The 19,691-nt window shown below is 42.7% G+C and overlaps 1 protein-coding gene across 1 annotated transcript; it reads right to left on the reverse strand.

Annotated features, from left to right (window-relative positions):
• Positions 1-1,239: 1,239 nt before the first annotated feature.
• On the reverse strand, positions 1,240-19,057 carry LRRC32 (leucine rich repeat containing 32). Its single transcript, XM_033053446.1, has 3 exons — positions 18,519-19,057; positions 15,082-15,172; positions 1,240-9,538 (listed from the first exon to the last, which is right to left on the reverse strand). Exons 2-3 carry the CDS (start codon positions 15,166-15,168, stop codon positions 7,598-7,600), a joined length of 2,028 nt encoding a protein of 675 aa, XP_032909337.1. The 5' UTR covers positions 15,169-15,172; positions 18,519-19,057; the 3' UTR covers positions 1,240-7,597.
• Between the last annotated feature and the right edge of the window lie 634 nt (positions 19,058-19,691).

Consider the following 19,691-nt stretch of genomic DNA (forward strand, 5'->3'; position numbering starts at 1 on the left):
CAAGAGAACTGTTTTGGTCATCTAGGCGTGGAGTTATCATGGCAGGTCTATTTCCAGCTGCACTTTGTACAGAGCTTTTTCCAGCAGTGACACTTTGGCAATGTTTACCCACTTAGGAGATGTGGTACAGGGATTCTCAACATGAAGCCCTGTTGGGGCTTGCACAGATATAAATGGGTTTGTGCTCTTTGTGGCATTTCTGAGTGTGCCAATGAACACACTGTGAAATTCATAGGTAATTTCTACATTAAACACAGTCCTCTGCAGACTTTATGCAGATGGAAGAATCAGCAACTGTAAAAGGACAGTAAAGATTTATATTTTGGACTTAAAATATCTAGAGAGGCAATTAAAGCACCTGGAAGCTCACCTAACTGAGCATCATTCCCTCCAAACAGCTCGACTAAGGTGTGTTTGGTCCAGCTCAACAGTGCAATAACTTGCCTGATGTCTGTGGTAAAACACAAGGGGCAGATTAGAGGAAACATATGGTGTTGAATCACATATGTAAGGCAAGAAACATATGCTAAAGTCTGTTATAAGGAGATTTTTCCAAGAGTAAACAACAATGAATGAGACTGGAGGTTTGAAATTCCTCAATCTACTACTCTTGCCAGAATTTTTTGTAACATTTTAAAGTGAAAGGCAGTGGAGTCATAAAGCTTGTAAGTATTATAAGAAGCACAAATTACAATATAAGTACTCATTGTGGAAGGAAGTCTTATGATAAAATACATTTTTCAACTAAAATCTTACCCGATAGGTTTCTTCTGGAATTTCATAATTTTATTACCATTATTTTATTTTATGCTCTTCCCGTGTCCCAGCACTCATTGGAGTGTAAAAATGTGGAAAAAATTACACAGTTTCAACAGCCTAATATATATTTTTACTTTGTTTTGGTTTATTTTGCTTTGTTTTCTTTTAGTGATAGCTGGGAGGGATGTAATTTAGGATTAGCTGATAGAAACATTTCCTCATCTACTCTTGAACAAAGATAATAAAAGCAAACAATGTTGCAATTGTTACTTTATTTTATTATATAGGAATGTGCTTGCTGCAGTAGGAATATTTGAATTCAAAATTAAGCTCTGATTTTACAAAGGACACATTTCCCAACCTCATATTTTTCAGAACTTTCATGGAAAATTTTGAAAATATTAATTTTAAGTTTTAGCTACAAATAAAAGGAAATCTTAAAAAAACCAAACCAAAACAAAAAAACAAATAAAACCACCAACAAACAACATCAACAATAACAAAACCAACAAAAAACCCCTGTGAACTCATGATGCGTTTCAGTAATCTCACCAGCTCTCATCAACCACTTTTGCCACCTCTGGACACTTCTACTGTCAAATCCCTTTCACTGCATCAGTACAGGGAACTGAAGTGCAAGAACTGCTTGCAGGCCCTGTTGCTCCAAAGTTTCTCTGCTATCTGTGTCTAAGTGCATGACCCTTATCTGTTTTGCAAGAGTTTGGAGAATAATTCAAATTGGAAGTAGCCTCTGGAAAGCTCAGTCCATCTGCCTGATAAAAGCAGGGCCAACTTCATTGTCAGAATTTGTTGTTCAGGGCTTTGCCCTGAGGAGTTTTAAAAGCCTACAAGGATTTTCCAGAGCTCAGCCTCTCTCATTATTAAGGATTTTTTCCTTATGTTTAATGGGACCTTCTGCAGCTGCAACTTGCAGCAGTTGCATCTTGTCCTTCAGCTGAGCCCTCCTGGGAGGAGATGATACTGTCCTCCTTGTCACTGCCTATCCAGTCTCCCTCTCTGGAAATATTCTAGGTGAACCTGTCCTAGCAGGGAGGTTGGACTAGACGATCTGCAGAGGTCACAGCCTGAACCATTCTGTGATTTTGTGATTTGCATTCCAAAATTCAGGTTTAGTTATTCTTATGTCTCTACTGCTAGCCTCATCTGTTCCAGACTTTCTTCTCTTTGTTGGGTCTCCTTCCTGAAAATGGAATCCTTCTCTGGTCTTGTCTCTGGCACCCTGGACTCCCCTCTCACCTCCATTTTCTGGGAAAGTTAGGAACAACAGAGAGGAATCTCCTCTGTAGTCACTTCCCAGAATGTTTCTTCACAAAGTATACTGCTTATGAACTGGAAAATCATAGATTACAGAATGCTTTGGGCTGGAATAGATTTTAAAGATCATCTAGCTCCTATTCCCCTGACACAGGCAGGGATGCCACCCACTAGGATCAGATTGCTCAAAGTCCTGTCCAATCTGGCTCTCATGGATGGGACATCAACAGCTTGTGCCAGTACCTCACCCTCCTCACAGTAAAGAATTTATTCCTCATGTCTCATCCAAATCTCCCTTCTTTTAGTTTGAAACTGTTCCTCCATGTCCTGTTTTAAAAGCCCATTTTAAAAGATGTTCTCTTTTTTTATGTTTCTAAGTACTGAAAGGTTGCAATGAAGTGTCCCCTGTGTCTCCCAGACGTGTCTTTGATGCAATGACTGCTAGACGTGGACAGGAGGAGGAAATCTGTGAAATTGGCTTGGCTCTGCAATGCAGCAGAACTGCCACAAACAATAGCTTGGGAGAAAAGCGACTCTCCCAGTGTTGCAAGACTGTTCCCTCATTTTTGCCAAAATTTTCATTAGTATCATGTTGCATCAGCCTCCAAATGTCTTTCCTTTTGGAAGAGTGTTGTACAGTCTGACAGACCCTCCTCAGAAAATTCTTCTGTCTGTTTTCCCTCCTATTTCAGCTTCATCCTATTTCCCTGGTTACTTTACACTTCAGGCCACCCTGCATGAACTGATGTCCTCCCCTGTTTTCATGCATCACACACTTCTAAGTAGCCAGCATGTTGTCTAACCAAGGTACCTGTGTCTCCTGCTCTGCACAGCTCATCTCTGACTACCTCTTTGCAAAGCTTTTCTTATCCCTCTCTATCTGATGCTCTTCAGTTTCCTGTTACACTTCTCTGTTCCCCTTCATGAAGACACGAATTGTACTAAAACTCTCTTCTCTACTGCATTTTCCTCCCATATTTCACTTCTACCATCCTTTATTTCTATTCCATTATGTCTCCTAGGCTCTCTTCTCACCTTTCTTCTACAAGAGATTGGGTGAAGCTTCACAGATCTTTAAACTCTTGGGGAGAGGTGGGTAAGAACCTACCACTGCCTGTTCCTCTAATGTACTTTCATTTCTTCACTTCTCAGAGGGAATTACACCTGAACTTTGTTTTCTTCTTTTCCGATCACTCACTCTGTGCACTTTGATGGCTCTAAACTCCTGTAATCCTCATTTTTCTTGGCCAAATATATTTGGACCCTCACCAATGCTCACCGTGGGACCAAAATCTGCTCCGGCTGCATGTTGCAGCATTGACTGGAAGATGAAGACACTACATTCGATTTTTTTCTCTTTTATTATGTCTATTTTTCCTTTTTTCACTCAAATTACCCACAATAGCTGAGGATGGGAGTGAGAGTGCAGGGATAGTTAACCTGGGTTAATATGGTCCTTCTGAGGGCAGACTACAGGGCAGAGGAGGTGTTGGCATTGCTGTTTTTCAGCTCTTCAGATGCTCCAAACAACTCTGGCAGAGCAGAAACCTACCATTAGAAAGCTCTAAGTGAAATAATTTCATATACATCTGGACAATCTCGTTTTTCTCCTGACGCTTGTATAAGACATACCACAGAGTCCTGGTTTTAAGAGGAAATGGACCCAGTTTTCCAGAAAATGTGACTTGTTTCAGGATTGGCAAGACACAGGCAGCAAATTTAGGTATCTGAAATGAATCAGTGATCACTTTTGAAAATACTGATCAAAATATTTCACATGGACAGGCATGAAATAGGGATCCACAAGCAGCAGCACCAAGTTGTTTGTTACTACAGATGGTCGTTTAGCACAGGCTGTTCTAATTTAGGTTAAACAAGGCTAATCCTGAAATTATCTATTTCTTTGTTTAGCCTTTTATGTGTGTGCCTTTGCATATGAGTGCACAACCATAATAGGTAATTGTTTATGGAAAATAATATGGCTAAGCATACCTTGCTTCTTTCTCATGGAGGTACAGGGGATCCAAATTGTGTCGGTTTTTTTCTCCCCAGGAAATTAAGAGGGTACTGAATGACATGGGGATTAGATAGAATAGGAAAGCAAATGCTTTGGGCTCCCAAAATATTAGGAGGCACTTACTGTGTTGTATTCTAACCTACTGTAGCTAGTTTAGGGCTGAGTAGAGCCCCTGCAGGGACGTTTGTAGAGGCACTGGTACTCCGTTAGGGTACAGAGTACTTTGCAGAAGAAAAAGGGTACTTTGGAAAAAAAACAAAAAACCAATGCCTCTGGAAACTGAGACTTGTTTTCCATGGATGGCTAACATGAGTCATGACTTGCTGAGCATTTAGGGTCTCTTTCTGTTTCTAGTTTTTCTTGCACTCCTAATGTTTCCAGTACTTACATCTACCTGATGCCAGGTACATTTGGATTAGATATTTTGTAGAAATCCTTTACTCAGAGGGTGGTGAAACACTGGAACAGATTGCCCCATTCCTGTAAGTGTTCAAGACCAGGTTGCAAGTCTGTTGCAAGGACTTCATGAAAAAGCAGTAAATGAATGTGTAAATTCTTGCTTGCAAAATTCCAGCCTGTATCATGCCTACTCTCCTGATATCAGCTGGGACAGGGTTAATTTTCTTCTTTATCAAACCTACCACCAACCTATTAGGAAAATGGACCTGACTGGTGGGGAGATGTGTAATTGTGTGAGTAACATCTACGTTTGATGAAGGATCATTGTTTGGCATTTGAGTTTCTTGAAGACACAGCGACAGACAAAGAGAGGCAAGAGCTGGGGCTGTCAGCTACAGACTCCCTGTTTTGATGCCTAATACCATGCAGAGCTCACATTTCTCCTTTGCACATTTTTCCTCTCTGACATTCTATTCATGTTGGTTTTCTTTTTCCCTCTCTCTTGCTCCTCACCTCATCCAGAATAATAGAACTGGCTGGAGCAGGGTTGTATCACTTCTTGGTTGGTTGTACTGCTAACAGAAAAATTCAAACAAGCCATGCTACATTTTACTCCTGAGGCTTATTCTTGAGAAAACTGTTTTTGCTCTTGGGGAAGTCAATGGAAATCTAATTAGTACCAGATGTTTAGTAATAACAAGCACTTCCTTTAGGGAGAGCCAAACAAAAGTGGTGTGAAAACTATTAATTAATTTGGTTTGACTCTGTCATCAGGTTATTAACTAATTCCAGCCATGCTAGTCAAGTTAATACTGGTCTGAGGAGCAGATTGTCATGCTTGACACAAAAGCCATTAACTCTGTGTGTGGCAGATTAACCTGTGTCTGGGCACACAGCTCAGCTTGCCTTCACACCAAGGGAAAAGCTCAGCAACTTCAACATCGGACTTCCAACTAGTTCCTGGGATTGCTGCTGGTGCAATCTCTAGACTAGAGACTAAAGACTAGACTTTATTTCTCTACTTGAATAAGGGTTTGAGATGAGGATTGGCTCAAGCACGGGCTTTTGTATATGTTGGATCAGGTCCCATTGCGGCGAGGGTTTGTGCAAATCTGTAGAATCACAGAGTCACAGAATGGTTTGGGTTGGAAAGGACTTGCAAGATTGTCTTGTTCCAAACCCATTGCCATGGGGAGGGACACCTTCTGCTAGACCAGGTTGCTCAAAGCACTATCCAACTTGGCCATGGGCACTTCCAGGGATGGGTCATCCACAAGTTCTCTGAAAATCCTATTCCAAACTTTTGCCTACATTTTCAGTAGATCTTCTTGCTCTCCATTGGTTGCACTCTAAGATATGGAACAGCTGTCTCTTCTTCAGGACCAGAAGGTAAAGGTCTAAGGTGGAGTCTGAACATCATAGGAATAATAGGAAAGCTTTTCTTTTAATCTGTGGAGCATTTCAAACTGGTGATTTAATATATTTACAACCCTGCATGTTTTACAAAATTCAAATATGTTTTTATTGTACAAAATCCCACAGTGAATTCCACCAGTCAGTTTCTTACATAGCTGCTTTAAAAATAGAATTATACACCTTTTTGCAGTGTGTTAATTTTTACATTCACTAGCTTGAAGAAACAGAAATGAAGCAGCAATTTGACTGAGTTATTTACCTGGACAGTTTCTGATTTGACCTCTATTTCTGTTGTGTGCCTTAATGAACAGTTCATTACATTAGCAGAAGACCTGAATTAGTTACTTTTGAAGCCATTGCACCTCGTTATCAAGTCAACCTCCCACTATTAGTGAGCTTTTCTTCACTTCAAAAGTGTAAATTTTCTGTCGGGGTACAGAACAAAACATGTCAGTGTCAACTTTTAGCAATGTAGCATGTTAGCTGTGTTAAACACATCACAGAATGAGGACCTACATAACTTTTCTTACAGCCCATCCTCTAGACTGTAGTATCTTTTTTGGGTGGCACAGTGAACATCTGATCTGAATAGTGGCACAGGATTAGGTTAGCTGTATATCATTTCACAATGGTGTATTTTTGCAGTCTAACCTTCCATGACCTTTAAAAATAGATATGTTATTCTTCTGTATTGAAATGCAATTGTATGCTGTGAATTTCCCACAATTTTCTTAGAAGTGTAAACATTTCAGTCCAATTCTAGCTGGTTGAAATTCATTCTCCAAGATTTTTGTTTTGCAAAGTATTCACCCCAGAGATTAATTTATTCACATTATACCCAGTTAAATATGTATTGCACGTGAGAGGCAAATTTCTCCTCTTTTAGTTAAACTGTGGACCTGTGACCTTCTGAGTAGATCTGGGTAACATATGAGCAGCTGTTTCATGCCTGAGATTTCTTTTACATCCCTCGTGGGTACTTAGTGCCAGAACTAATTGACCTTCTCTACCTCTTATGTCTTGCCCCAGTGACTGGAGCAACATCCTAACAAATGAAATGAGATATCCAAAGAGGCTCCTACCACATGGTTTCCATGGTCAGCTGTCTAAATGGTAGGCAGGAGCACAATGGTCACTACGTATAATTTCCATTTGGGTTTGTTTTGCTTTGTTTTTAGTTAAATTCTCATTGTTTTGGAACTCAAGGGGAATTTGCAACCAATTTCACTGAGTAAAGATTGTGTTTGACCCACTCTGGCATATCTTTGTGCTAGAAGAAGGGTTAGGAGCTAACCAGCTAGGTAAAAGCAAAGCTCTGACCAAATCAAAATATCTTGTGGAGGCACATAAGGATTTCCTAACTGGCTGAAAACATCATCTAAGCTTAGTGAAAAGTCTCAGGTCTCAAGACTTTAGAGGCCTTCTTCTTTAGAGCTGATTTAAATTACACACCCCTCAAAAAAACTGCAGAACTTTTCAGTGCCCTTCTAACACTTCTTCTAACACTGTGTAATCTTTTGAGCAGATCTGCATGTGAATGAAGCAACTATAAAACAGAGCAAATTCCCCTTCCGCTCCCTGCAACCCAGACCACAGTGGTGCAGTTCGGGGGCACTTCAAATCCATCTTAAAATCCACAGTTAAAACTCAAAGATGAGAATTTTGTCCTTCATTTCTACACAGTGCTAGGGTAGCACCTGATTTCTTCAGTTTTCAAGGCATTTTGTGCTCCTATGCTTTAAACTGATGACTAAAGTTTTGCCTTCGGAAGCAAAAAAACAAACCCACACCAATGATGATCACAGATAAAACCAGTACAAATGTTAATATGATGAGGATGTTGATTTTCTTCAGATCCTCTTTTTCACAGTCTTCTGGTCTAATGTTTCCAATGTGCATTTCTTCCCAATATCCAAAGCTCTGAATGTACTGGCACGTTAAGTGCTCCACGTTGGGGATATGGACATTTTTGTTCTGGATGATCGATGAAAGCCAGATGTTCCCACAGCAGTTGAGTGGGTTCCCAGAGAGATACAAGTTTTTAAGTGAATTTTCTAATGCTAAAATATTGCTGTCCTGTAATGTACTGAACCTATTGTTCCGTAGGTCTAGAACTTCCAGTGGAGACTCACTACCCCACTTAGGCAGCCAGTCCAGCTGATTTTCAGAGAGGTTTAAATGCTTAAGGTGACTGAAACAAGGCAAGTCAATATTTAAATCTATCAGGCTATTGCCATGTAAATGCAAGTATTCCAAAGACTTTTCCAGTCCTGCTAGTGCTTTAAGTTCTATTTTCAGTCCAGGGTTCATGGAGAGGTCCAAGACAAGGAGTGGAGTCTTGTAGAAGGTGTGTGCTGGTAGGATGCTCAGCATGTTGTCTGCTAGGTACAAGTACTGGAGAGCAGGAGAATTGACAAATGACACACAACCACTTTCCTCTCCAGCAAGTCTTTGCTTGGCTAATCCTGAGTACATGTGGCAAAGGCTGATGTTATTGCTCTGTAGGTTAAGAAATCTGAGGCTAGGAAGACTGGAAAAGATGTCAAATCGCAGGGTCTGAAGGTTGTTGTTTTGAATATGAAACTCCCTCAAATTTGGCAAAGCACCAGCATTGAGGAGAAGGTTCTCCAAAGCATTGTAGCTCAAGTCAAGCACAGTCAGGGAGATCAATGCACTGTCATAACTTACTGCAAATGCCTGGAGACAGTTTTTGCTGAGATTAAGGGTGTGAAGGGACAACATTGACTCAAAGAAACCATCTGGAATGGATTTGATTTCATTATAACTTAAGTCTAAATATACAAGGTGGGATAAATAAAGAGAGCTTGTATTTTTACTTTGCTTCTGATCAAGAAGATGAAAAGAAGCATCTAGCCATTCATTATCCATGTAGTCCACTTTATTATAAGGAGATTCGGCAGTGAGCTGGATTAAATTATTTGATAAATTCAGAGTTACCAGCTTATTTACCCGAGGGAAGACTGGGAAGTGAAACAATTTGTTTCCACTAAGATCCAGAGATCTTAAGCTATATTCATCATTTGACTTTGTGGTGCTGAAGGTCTCAATGCTATTCCTGCTAAGGTCAAGTATCTCCAACTGCCTGAGGTTGAAATCAGAGATGCAAGTAATTGAATTTGTGGAGAGACTGAGTTTGGAAAGGTTTGCTAGAGTCTCAAAAGCACCTTCTTCTATTTCCATGATGATATTTCTCTGAAGATCTATCTCCACAAGACTGGGACATCCCTGAAACATCTTGTGTGATATCACTACAATACTGTTGTCTGCCAAGGAAAGATATCGCAGTGTTGGAGCTTGATTAATGAAATGCTCAGCCATCCCATTGTAGAGATTGTTGTGGGACAAGTCCATTATTTCCACTTTGGGCAAAAGTCCAATCCCCTCTGTCCCATTCTGAGCCAGCTCATGTAAATGATTATTGGCTAAATTTATTTCCAGCAAACTCATCATGTGTGCAAACACTCCAGACGTGATGAAGCTTATCTGGTTGAAGCTTAAATCCAGATACTGGAGGGAAGTGTAAAATGATAATGGCATTTCAGGGATGCTCTGAATCAGATTTCCAGATAGATCTATTTTGTTTACATTCAGATGGAGCTCGTGAGGGATTTGGTGGAGGTCTTTGTTGTTGCAAAATGCCTGTGAGTTTGCCTGCCAGAAAAAGAGAGAAAAGGGGTTGTCACATGACAAATTAAAAATGTTTTTGCATTACATATATCAGGAAAATAACATTCAGGATCCAGGCAGAACCTCCTCCTGAAACACTGATCGCATCACTTTATCTGAGCAGTCAGACAGCAAGAGCCACTATCTTAACACCTCTCTGCAGCTAACAGCACTCTTTTCATTTTAAAGGCATCTCCGTCTTACAACAGTTGAATTTTATCTGTGTGTGATACCTATTGAATGCTCTCCTTTTTGTACCTTTCTCTGGACTCTTTTTAATAGTCCCAAGTGAAGGAGCTTTACCTCTTTTCCATTGCAATCAAGCACCGTTTCTTAATTTTCCTTCTGATGTTTAATTTTCTCACTTTCATCTCTGTATTAAATTTTTTGAACTCAACTTGCAAGAGTAAGCAGTACTTGAAAAAACTTCACTCTCTTAGCAGTGTGGGTCTCAAACCAAGGAGGTGGAAAAACGTACGAGGATCCTACATCACAAAAAGTGTCTGTCCTTCATAGTCACACCCTCAGATATTCAATCATGTTTTCCTTTAACCATGGCTTAGTTTAGCAATGCACCTTTATCCAAAATGGGTCATTGAACAGCTAAAATATTTCTGATGTAAAGATGTAAATCTCCAAACTCTTCCTGCTTTTACTATCCATGTTTATCCTTTTGACAAGGTAACAGTTCCCTTCTTCTTGCATAGGGAGAGCTCCTTGTGAAACTGCTCTGACAAAATACACACGACACAACATGGAAAAGACAAATTCTGTAAAGCCAGCACTCGAGAGAGAAAAAAGCTGTGAGGTGCAGTGAGGACCAATTCTCAGCAGCAGACAGAGAAATAAAACAAATGTCAGAACCAAATCTATCTTCTAGAAGCAAGTCTGTTTAATTGCAGATAGGATCAAGTTTGTGTCCAGCCCAAATTTGGAGTGTGTGTTCATAAGGAATATTGGGAATATTAACATGAACATCCTTGAGTAAATATCAAGCTACAGTAATTTCACGACTATAAGGCGCACCCTTATGACTAAAATTTTTCCCTAAACCCGGAAGTGCGCCTTATAGTCCGGTGCGCCTTATCTGATCTACAAAGTTGCAAAATTTTCTACCCCGGAAGTGAGAGCCGCGAGGGGGGGCGGCGCCGCGGGAGCGCCGAGTAGCCATGGTGGGGCAGCCGCGGGCAGTCCCAGGCACAGGGAGCAGCGCGGGCTGGAAGGCGGGAGGCGGCCCCGGGCTGCCCTAGGCACAGGGAGCAGTGCGGGCTGGAAGGCGGGGCGTGGCCCCCGGCGGCCCTAGGCACAGGGAGCAGTGCGGGCTGGAAGGCAGGAGGCGGCCCCCGGCGGCCCCAGGCACAGGGAGCAGCGCGGGCTGGAAGGCGGGGCGCGGCCCCGGGCAGCCCCTGGCACGGGGAGCAGCAAGGGCAGGAAGGCAGGGGGCGGCCCTGGGTGCCCCAGGTACCGGGAGCAGCGCGGGCAGGGAGGTGTTACTGCTTTGTAACTTTGTTGTGCGCAGCGGCCTGAGCCGACGGGACCACAGTGCTGGGGGCAGCGGCGCCACAGCTGATAGGGGCAGGCGCAGCCAGCGGGGCTGCGGTACTGGAGGCAGCGGGGCCACAGCCCGATAGGGGCCGACGGGGCCGCAGTGCGCCGAGCCGAGCGAGGGATGGGAGGCAGGGCAGTTGGCGCCGGCGAGCCGAGCGAGGGATGGGCGGCAGGGCAGTGGCGGCGCGGGGCAAGCTCGCCGACATGGGGGCACCCGGAGCACCAGGGAACTCCGGAGCAGCGGGGCCCTGGGGACGCTGCATGGAGCAGCAGCAGGCGTTCCCCGGCCCCGGGGACGCCGCACGGAGCGGCAGCAGGCGTTCCCTGGCCCCGGGGATGCCGCACGGAATGGCGGATACAGGCAGGCCCGGGGGCCAATGGCTGCCGGGTTGGGGCGGGGCCTTGGCCAGCAACCGCGCAGGGGGAGCTGGGGGCGAAGCCTCGCTAAAAAAAAAAAAAAAAAAAAAAAAAGTGCACCTTATAGTCCGGTGCGCCTTATCTGATCTGCAAAGTTGCAAAATTTACCAACTCCCGGGGGGTGCGCCTTATAGTCCGGTGCGCCTTGTGGTCGTGAAATTACTGTATATTTTGTTAATAAGGAGAACATACAGTGTGAGGATGTAGAATGTGAAAGGCTTAGGCAGCATTCAATTTACTGGAGGAAAACTCTTGTTGTGAATATATTTGTGTTTCTGGGCCATACAGTATTTGTAGAAAGATCAGAAAGGAAAGAAATAAGGAAAAAATCTGTTGAATCTTAATCTTTGTGTAGAAGCAGGATCCCAATTCCATGACACATAGTTTTTCAGATATTAAAGAAACATTAAAAGTAAAGAATATTAAAACCCATTTATTTCATGTGAACTTTGAGGTGAATGAAGTGTCACGTCTGCTTTGGAGAATTGTGGCACGAGTCAGCCTTTTGTGAATTTCTTTTGCATAATCTAAATTTTGGAGACCACACAAAAATGTGTCAGAGAAGTATAAGTGCTCATCCAAGCTCTAGATATAGTCAGAGTGCCCCACAGTCCTTCCTATAATACATCTTTCCCAAAGATCCCAAGTAAATCGACTACAAAAACCTGAAACCCTTTTTCCACATTCCAATTCACTTAAATCTTCCCCAGGTAAAAATATTATGGAGAAAGAAGAAAATTTTCAGGCCTCTCCCTGACATTATTTCTTCCCTGCAAAGCCATCATAGAATTGCTCATTTTGAGCTAAAATATGCCTAGAGTTGGGCTTAGCTCCAAGGCATGAGAAGGAAGCCTTTTTTATTTGGTTTGTGTAAGAGGCAGAAGCTAGAAGGATAAAAAAAATTCAGAGTGAAAAAGTAGCAGGTACTTTGCAGCCTAAGGCAGATGCGAAGTTTCTTCAGACACTTGAGCCAAATCTCAACAAGTGTAGAGCCACCTTGAGTCCTTCTGGGAGAAAATATCTTAGCAAAGTTCTGATCCAACTCCACTCAATGCCAGCCAGCCAGTTTTCCCTGAAATCAATGGGTGAGGGGTCAGCCCCAGATCACCATGTATCTCACAGGATTTGGCCTTTGATCTGCATCCATGGAACTGTCCTGGGGATAAAACGGGCTGATAAAATCTATACTTCCCATTGTCTGCCATTTGCATATTTCTTTTTAAACCATCATTCCTTTTCACTGACTGTTTTGATCCTCACCATATTTCTTATCTTCTGCACCTCTTTACACCCCTGAGGCTCAAACTGCATGAATTTCATCCTCATCAGGAATAGGAAGAAAAAATAAAGCACATCTCAGTAGGATGGAGCATCTCTTTTGTATATCTGCCCTCCTCCCACCGCTCAGCCCAATGGGCTGGCAGCCCAAGACTGGAAAAGATGGTTTTGCCAGTCTCATGTTCTGACTTCATATTTTTTGCCAGTGCTGCCATCAGTTTCTTTCAAGTCCATTGTCAAGAAGTACTGCAGGGCGAGGAGCATTTGGCCCCTTCAGTATCTGGTCCCATTCATGTGCTGGCAAAAAAAATGATCCAATAGCTCAAAAACTGAGCATCTTTTGGTCCTTCTTTCAGTCCTTTACTGCTCAGCACTGGCAGGAAGTTGTCATTCATTGTAAGAGCCCTACAAAAAAAGCAGCAGGATCCGAGCCTCCACTTGTGTTTTTCTTTGTCAAGTCATGAACATTTGGACCAAAGCATTTGGGCTGCATCCCTTGGCACAGACCTGCACTGTGTGGTGTCCATGGCCATTCCTAGAAGAGCTGCCCAGAGGGAGTCTTAGCTACAGAATGAAATCTCAGCAGTTTGCCCTGGTACCACACATGAGCTGACCTGTGATAACTGGTTCTTGGAAGGCAACATGAGTTAGGAAGACCCTACTGACATTTAAACTGTGCCTTGTTGTCTTGCAAACAAGTAGATATGCCACAATTTGTATAATCAGTGCAGCTCACTCCTGTATCAAGGGCCTGGTAGGGATTGCTTACTTCCTAAAACCTCTTCTCAACTTCTTGTTCAATGACAGGAGCACTAGTGGTGAGTCAGAGATGGGCACAAGTTTCTGACTCATGCATGCCTCTTCCAGGAGATTTGGGAGGAAAGTATAAATTTCTGAGCTCTGTGTTCTAAAGGTGTCACCACAGGGAAAGTACCGTGTGAAACAGTGAGGCTGTGATGAAAAATAGTAATGCAGGACTTCAATGAGCACAGCAGCTAATTCATTAGCTCCTTCTTTCTTTAAATGATGTTTGGATTCACCCGCACTTTTCATTGGAGCCGACATCCAGTGAAGGAAGATGATCAGCATCGACATCTGCAATGCTGAGCTGTTCATTTATTTGAGATGAGCATCCCAGCATTGACTGCAGCTTTCTGTCAGAGCTAAATTTAACTCAGTTAATTACTTAGAACCTTGTGTTGTTGAAACTAGTTTACAGTGGAGTGGTGGAAACCAGCACGTGTTTGCTTCTCAGCAGTCGGTCAGGTCTGTGACCCATCCGAAAACTGGGATGGGACAAATCTGCTTGGGTTATTGTGTGTCTTGCCCAGCCTTCACTTGACTTCACTTGATACATGGGACCCAAGTTTCATCAATCTTCCCTCTCCAGCCAATGAATTGAGCTACTCAGTCGCCTTCCCAAGATCATTCTATATAAACTAGGTTTTAATTTCTTCAGAATTCAGGAAGTGCAGCAACACAGCAAGTGGGCAGGAATGCAATGAGTCTCATAAGGGAGTTGTGTACAGCTAGTAAATAGGGGCTTTTTCCTATTTTGGAAATTCTTGAAGATCTGTGCTAAGCAGCTTCAATATTCAGGGAAAAAAAAAGGTATTTTTAAAAGCCTGTTACAGACATAAACACTTTGATAGGGAAAGGAGAAAGTTCAGGTCTGAATAACATTTATAATATTGTACCAGGTGCTTGCAAAAATCCAAGGACAAAATTTTGTACTAGAGCAAGAGGCTTTGTTATTTCTTTTTTCTCTAGCAGAAGTCAGGTGCAACTTCCCTGGCAGCAATGCTGTGTCAGGACAGAGGAGGTCAGTCTCCCTGCTATTACAAAAGGGCTAGTATAGATATATTTCACAGAAAATTCTTTATTTAAAGCACAGAGAACTTAGACCTGATAGAAAGGAGTTGATTTTAGGTCTAAGTCTTTTCTCTGTCTCAGACCCAGAGCCCCTCTATGGTCTCAGGGAAATCAGGTCAAATTTATTTTAACCAGCTCCCTTTCAGAAAAATAATCCCTGAGATAATGGTCCTTCTTCCCACCTCACCTCTCCTCCACCCTTCTCATGTGCTGTCACTGCAAAAAGGATGGAGCCTGAGAAGTGCCCACTACCCATCCCCTAATCCTGCAAATCCCACCTCTACCTCCACAGAAAGTCTGGTCCTGGGAGATTTCCCTTTTCAGAGACTATGGCTGTTTGCACAATGCCTCCACCAAGGGTGTCCCAGCCTCATTGCAGATCCCAAGGGGCCTGGGTAGGAATCCCTCCTTACCATTTCACAGGATGTCCTCTCTATGGGATGATGGTTAGAGGTCCCTGTGTTCACCACTGCCAGCAAGAAGATGATGTTCAGTTTCATGGTTCTGAAGGTAAAAGCAATTATGGTTAGATTTCAAACAGAACACAGAGGCTAACACATGTGAAAGCTGGCCCAGATCATCATCTAATATGGAGATGGACACAAACAGTGCCATAAATTAACCCATCCCTGAGCCTGCTATGCTTCTGACCTACCTGTGTAGCTTTGTATTTCTTTGAACCTGGTATGAAAAGGAAGATGCAAGGTATTTAATGAGTTTGTGTGGTTCCAGATGCTGCCTGGATGATATCCAGGCCACCCAATGAAGTCCAGTTACTCATGCTGGATAGTGTGTCAGCACTGTGGAAAGAGCTCTCAGACAGAAATTATTTCTGTTTAGATCCAACAAGTTACGCTGAGGCTATTAGCCACAGCAGGACACCACCCTGATAGACATTCTTCTGTCATGCAGAAGATGATTTCAGATGGCTTGTGAATTCAGGTTTGCATTTATTACTTTCTGCTGCCCTCTAGGGCTGAAGCAGCTGTCTAATTGCTGGTTTCCTCTCTTCCTTCTGCTGACTGAGTACTGCTGCTGGAAAACCCACCTTTACACAGTTTTCCCCATTGCTTTCTCCCAGAGACCCAAGCCTGAACTGTTGCAATGCAATTTTCCCATGGTTGAAATAATATGCCAAAGAGCTGGGCTCTTAACACCTCATTGCTTTGCAATGAACTCTGGAACCAGAGGGATAAATGAAAGAATCGCAGAATGGTTTGGGCTGGAAGGCACCTTAAAGATCCTCTGGCTCCAACCCCTCTGCTGTGGTTAGGGACACCTTCCTGCAGAGCTGGTTGCTGGTCAAACTGTGAAAATGCTATGAAAAGACAGCAGAGGAGGGCATGATTAGGTGCAATGGATAGAAAAATCCATTAAAATCCATGTTAATCTCTCAGGAGAAAAGTCCATCGATGAAATTATCACAACCCCAGACAGGTTCCCTTTGACTGGGCTCTTGTCTGTCTGGTTTTGACCTCTTCCCAAAAGCACATCGTGCCTTGAGCTTCCCTTGTCTGGAACTGGCTGCAGTGCTGATTTTGGCATGCCTCCTGGACTCAAACTCTTTATCTGCAGCCCCCTTGGGGTAAGCAGGGAACTTATGTTGAAAATGGTGGTGTCCAGAGGTTTAAGTTCCTTTCAGATGCTCTGTGTTTAGAGTTTGCCTTGTCGGCAGTGTGCAACAGCACTTGCAATGCACAGACACTTTTGCAAGATAAACCTCAAACATTTGAGGCCTCCACGAGAAAAAAGATATATTTTTAAAAATAGGATATTTTTATTTGATTTAGAGATGTGCTACTAATATCATGCCTGTAATGGAGAGCAACAAGTGACCAGGATGACTGCAGCTTCGCATTTTCTACACATGTATGTTCAGAGCACTTTGGGAAGTTTGGGTTTGCAGGGATAAAAATAGCAGAGATTTTGTTGGTTGTGCTTTTTAAAAATCCAGCTCAGTTCCTCAGGCTGTTTTACCAAGTGACCAAACAGTTGTGCCAGGTGAACTGTGAAGAAGAGCCTGGGCAGAAACAAATGCCAAACCAGGAGGGAAGGGCATGCACTGATTCTGCTGCTCAGGACTTTGCTTTATTAAAATCACAGCCAAGTCAAGTCTGCATACCAAAATAAGGACTCCTACATCTCCTCTAACTCCAACATGGCTTTTTTGAAGCCATTGCCTTTCTCATTTCTCCCTCTGTCCTCTCTCTACTTACACCTGTATATCAGGTGTTTAGAATTTCCCCACCAGAAATAAACATTTTTGATGGATTGGATACACGGGGTTTAGCCAGATTCCCTATTTTATTCACCTTTTTTCCCCTACTCCTCTTTATAGGAAATAAAAAGAAAATAAAATGACAATTGCATGAAATTCACCAGGCTGCAGACTTGCTGAGAGAGGAGCTGGGTGAAGGGACAGTAGGAGATGGGAAAATGAAGACACTTATATCAGCAGAAAGTGATTTGCAGATTAAACTATCTGACCATGAAAACAAACTATCTCCCTGGAAAATACAACTCCTGGGAAAACTCAAATTCAGGAACTAAAACATAATAATTTCTCATATTATTTTAGTGCAGCAAGAAGAGAAAAAAATGGCATTTAATTCAGAATTTTGTTTTTGAACAAACAAAACTGACAGTGAAATCAGTATCTGGGAAAACATCTATTCAATTTATGTGATCCAACAGGAGAAAAAATGAGGTAAGGATAGTTATTTATGATTGCATGATACCGATACCCCTTCTTGAATCCATCCATCATTTTATTAGTGAAAGGAAAAATAGTGATACAGTTGCTTGAATGGAAATATCTGCTTTTAAAAGAGATTACTTGCTGTGAATTTCTATCACTGAAAATTAAAGGATTTCAGCTTTTAGAGTAATAAGTTGATTTTAATGTTGAAATCTTAGTTAAAAAAAAAAATACAAAAATTTTCTACTGGTCTGGAAAGCCTAACTTTTGATTCTATTTAAGGAAACATATTTGCACTTCCACCAAAAAAACCACTTTTATCAAAATACAACTGTTTTTGGCTTTATAAATTTACCTGTGACTTTTATATAAATAGTCATTTTCTAAAACTTTATCAGTTCCAAATACTGTCAAAGCGTTAACTCCTGTGGTAGCGATCCAGATGCAGCAAAACCCTCTCAGTAAGTCATTGTTCACCCAAGGTGACATTCAAGCTGTCAGGATCTTAAGAGTAGCACAGTAATGCTGCCATCTCACACCTCGTGCTCCAGCAGGGAGAGCTCAATGTCAGTGTTGATTGTAAGGGGAGCAGAGGAGCCAAAAGCCTTTTTTGCCCATTTTACCCGGGGGCTGTGTGATTTGCCCAAGGCTGTGTCAAGATTCAGTGTCGGGGAGCTGGGATAGTGGCATTTAATCAGTGTACAAGGCTGATCTCTGCAGCACTCCTGGTTCAGAGTGCAATAATGCAGCAATTCCACAAACAGACTAAAGTCCTGCAAAGAAAGAAAAAATACCCAGACACGTCCCCATCTTCCACCACTGTAAACCCAGAGAAGAATAACAAACCTGGCATATGACAACTGCATTGTTGTGAACTAATCGGTGCCTCCTTAACATGAGGGATCTGACTCGCTGCAGTGCAAGCCCCTGATGGGTTAAATATACAGCTGTGTGGATAGAGCCATCTACACAGTGTGTTTAGCCAGCTCCTCAGCCTATCCATAAACACGGTATATTTTATTTGTACAGTATCTTCCTCCTCCCTGTTACTTTTAAAGGCTGCAGCTCTAAGTCGCCAGAGCCCCCATCTCTCCTGCAGTCAAAAGCTCAACTTTCCAGCATGCTCCCAGGTCTGCATGCATCTCCACATACCTGCTCTGTGGCTGGAGGACAAGGAGGAGCAGGATTCACCTCCGCTTGCAGCCTTCTGTCTCACAGACTCTCCCAGCAGCTTTTCCAGGGCGAGTCAAGGAAGAGTTTCCTTAGGGAAGTCGTACCTCTATTGCATGCCAGCTGACTAAAACTCTGTGAGCTCCGACAGAAGTTTGAAGTCACAGGGAAAAAAATACTCCCCATAGACCGGTCCGTGAATTCATTCCTTTGCAGTCACGATCTCTCATGTATTCCCAGGCTCCCACAAGCATGTGAATACATACCTCCGTAATTGTTTTAAAATGTGTGTGTCCTCTGCACTTCTCTTTATTTTCCATTTCGCTCATTCAGTCTTGGCTTATTTCCTGCAGTTTCTCAGCTGGTAATTACACTCCTCTCATATTGACACATGAAACAGTCTGTAAATTCCACAAAAAGATCCCCTCTGCAGGCTTTGCAGACACGTGCTTGTCTCTGAAGTCATCCGTGCCTGTCCCACAGCTGTCAGCTTGCAGATTCCCAGGGAATCTGAGCTAGTTGTAAGCCCAAAACTCCAAGTTCATGTAGAGTGTGATGCACAGGAAAAGGGTATATGGGAGGGAAGCTTTGCAGTAGGGGCAACACTTATGTTTGGCTTCCCAACAGCTCAGTTGTGTCTCTGGCACAGCAGTGGGGTGACCAAACACATCCTTGAGGGAAAGGATAAATTCAATTTAATGCTTGAATGGAAAATAATGTAAATGCCTTCCAGAAAGGGCAGTGAGATGGATTTTTCTTTCTTTTCCTTGGATGTGAAGCTCTCTTTTATTTCAGAAGCAATGAAATTGTGTAAACTGTGGGGTACCTGCACATTGCCTGGGCTGGAACACCCCACCAGGGAGCATCAGAGACCAAAGCAAGCCTCCCAGGGATCACTACAAATCTTCTTCTTTGGATGCATGAAGAGTATCCCAATTTAGTGACCTCCTGCCTGGAGGAGAGTTTTGCCTTCAGCATTGTGTGTTTTCCTCTCTTTGCACTTACGTCTGGACAAGGATTTTGGATCGACCCAAAAAAAAAAAAAAAAAAAAAAAGGGAGCTACTGACTCCCTTCCTCCCTTCCACTGGGCAACATCAATTCTGTCCTACCTTCCTGGATCTATTTATTAAAATCAGATAAAACCCATGTCCTTT

The sequence above is a fragment of the Catharus ustulatus genome, chromosome 2 (assembly GCF_009819885.2).
Source record: "Catharus ustulatus isolate bCatUst1 chromosome 2, bCatUst1.pri.v2, whole genome shotgun sequence".
Classification (NCBI taxonomy): domain Eukaryota; kingdom Metazoa; phylum Chordata; class Aves; order Passeriformes; family Turdidae; genus Catharus; species Catharus ustulatus.

Excerpts from the sequence above, each read along its gene's own strand:
- LRRC32 (XM_033053446.1), bottom strand. The coding sequence starts at position 15,168 with ATGAAACTGAACATCATCTTCTTGCTGGCAGTGGTGAACACAGGGACC. Across the intron at positions 9,539-15,081 it reads AGAGGACATCCTGTGAAATG|GCAAACTCACAGGCATTTTG; the intron begins GTAAGGAGGGAT and ends TTTTTCTGGCAG.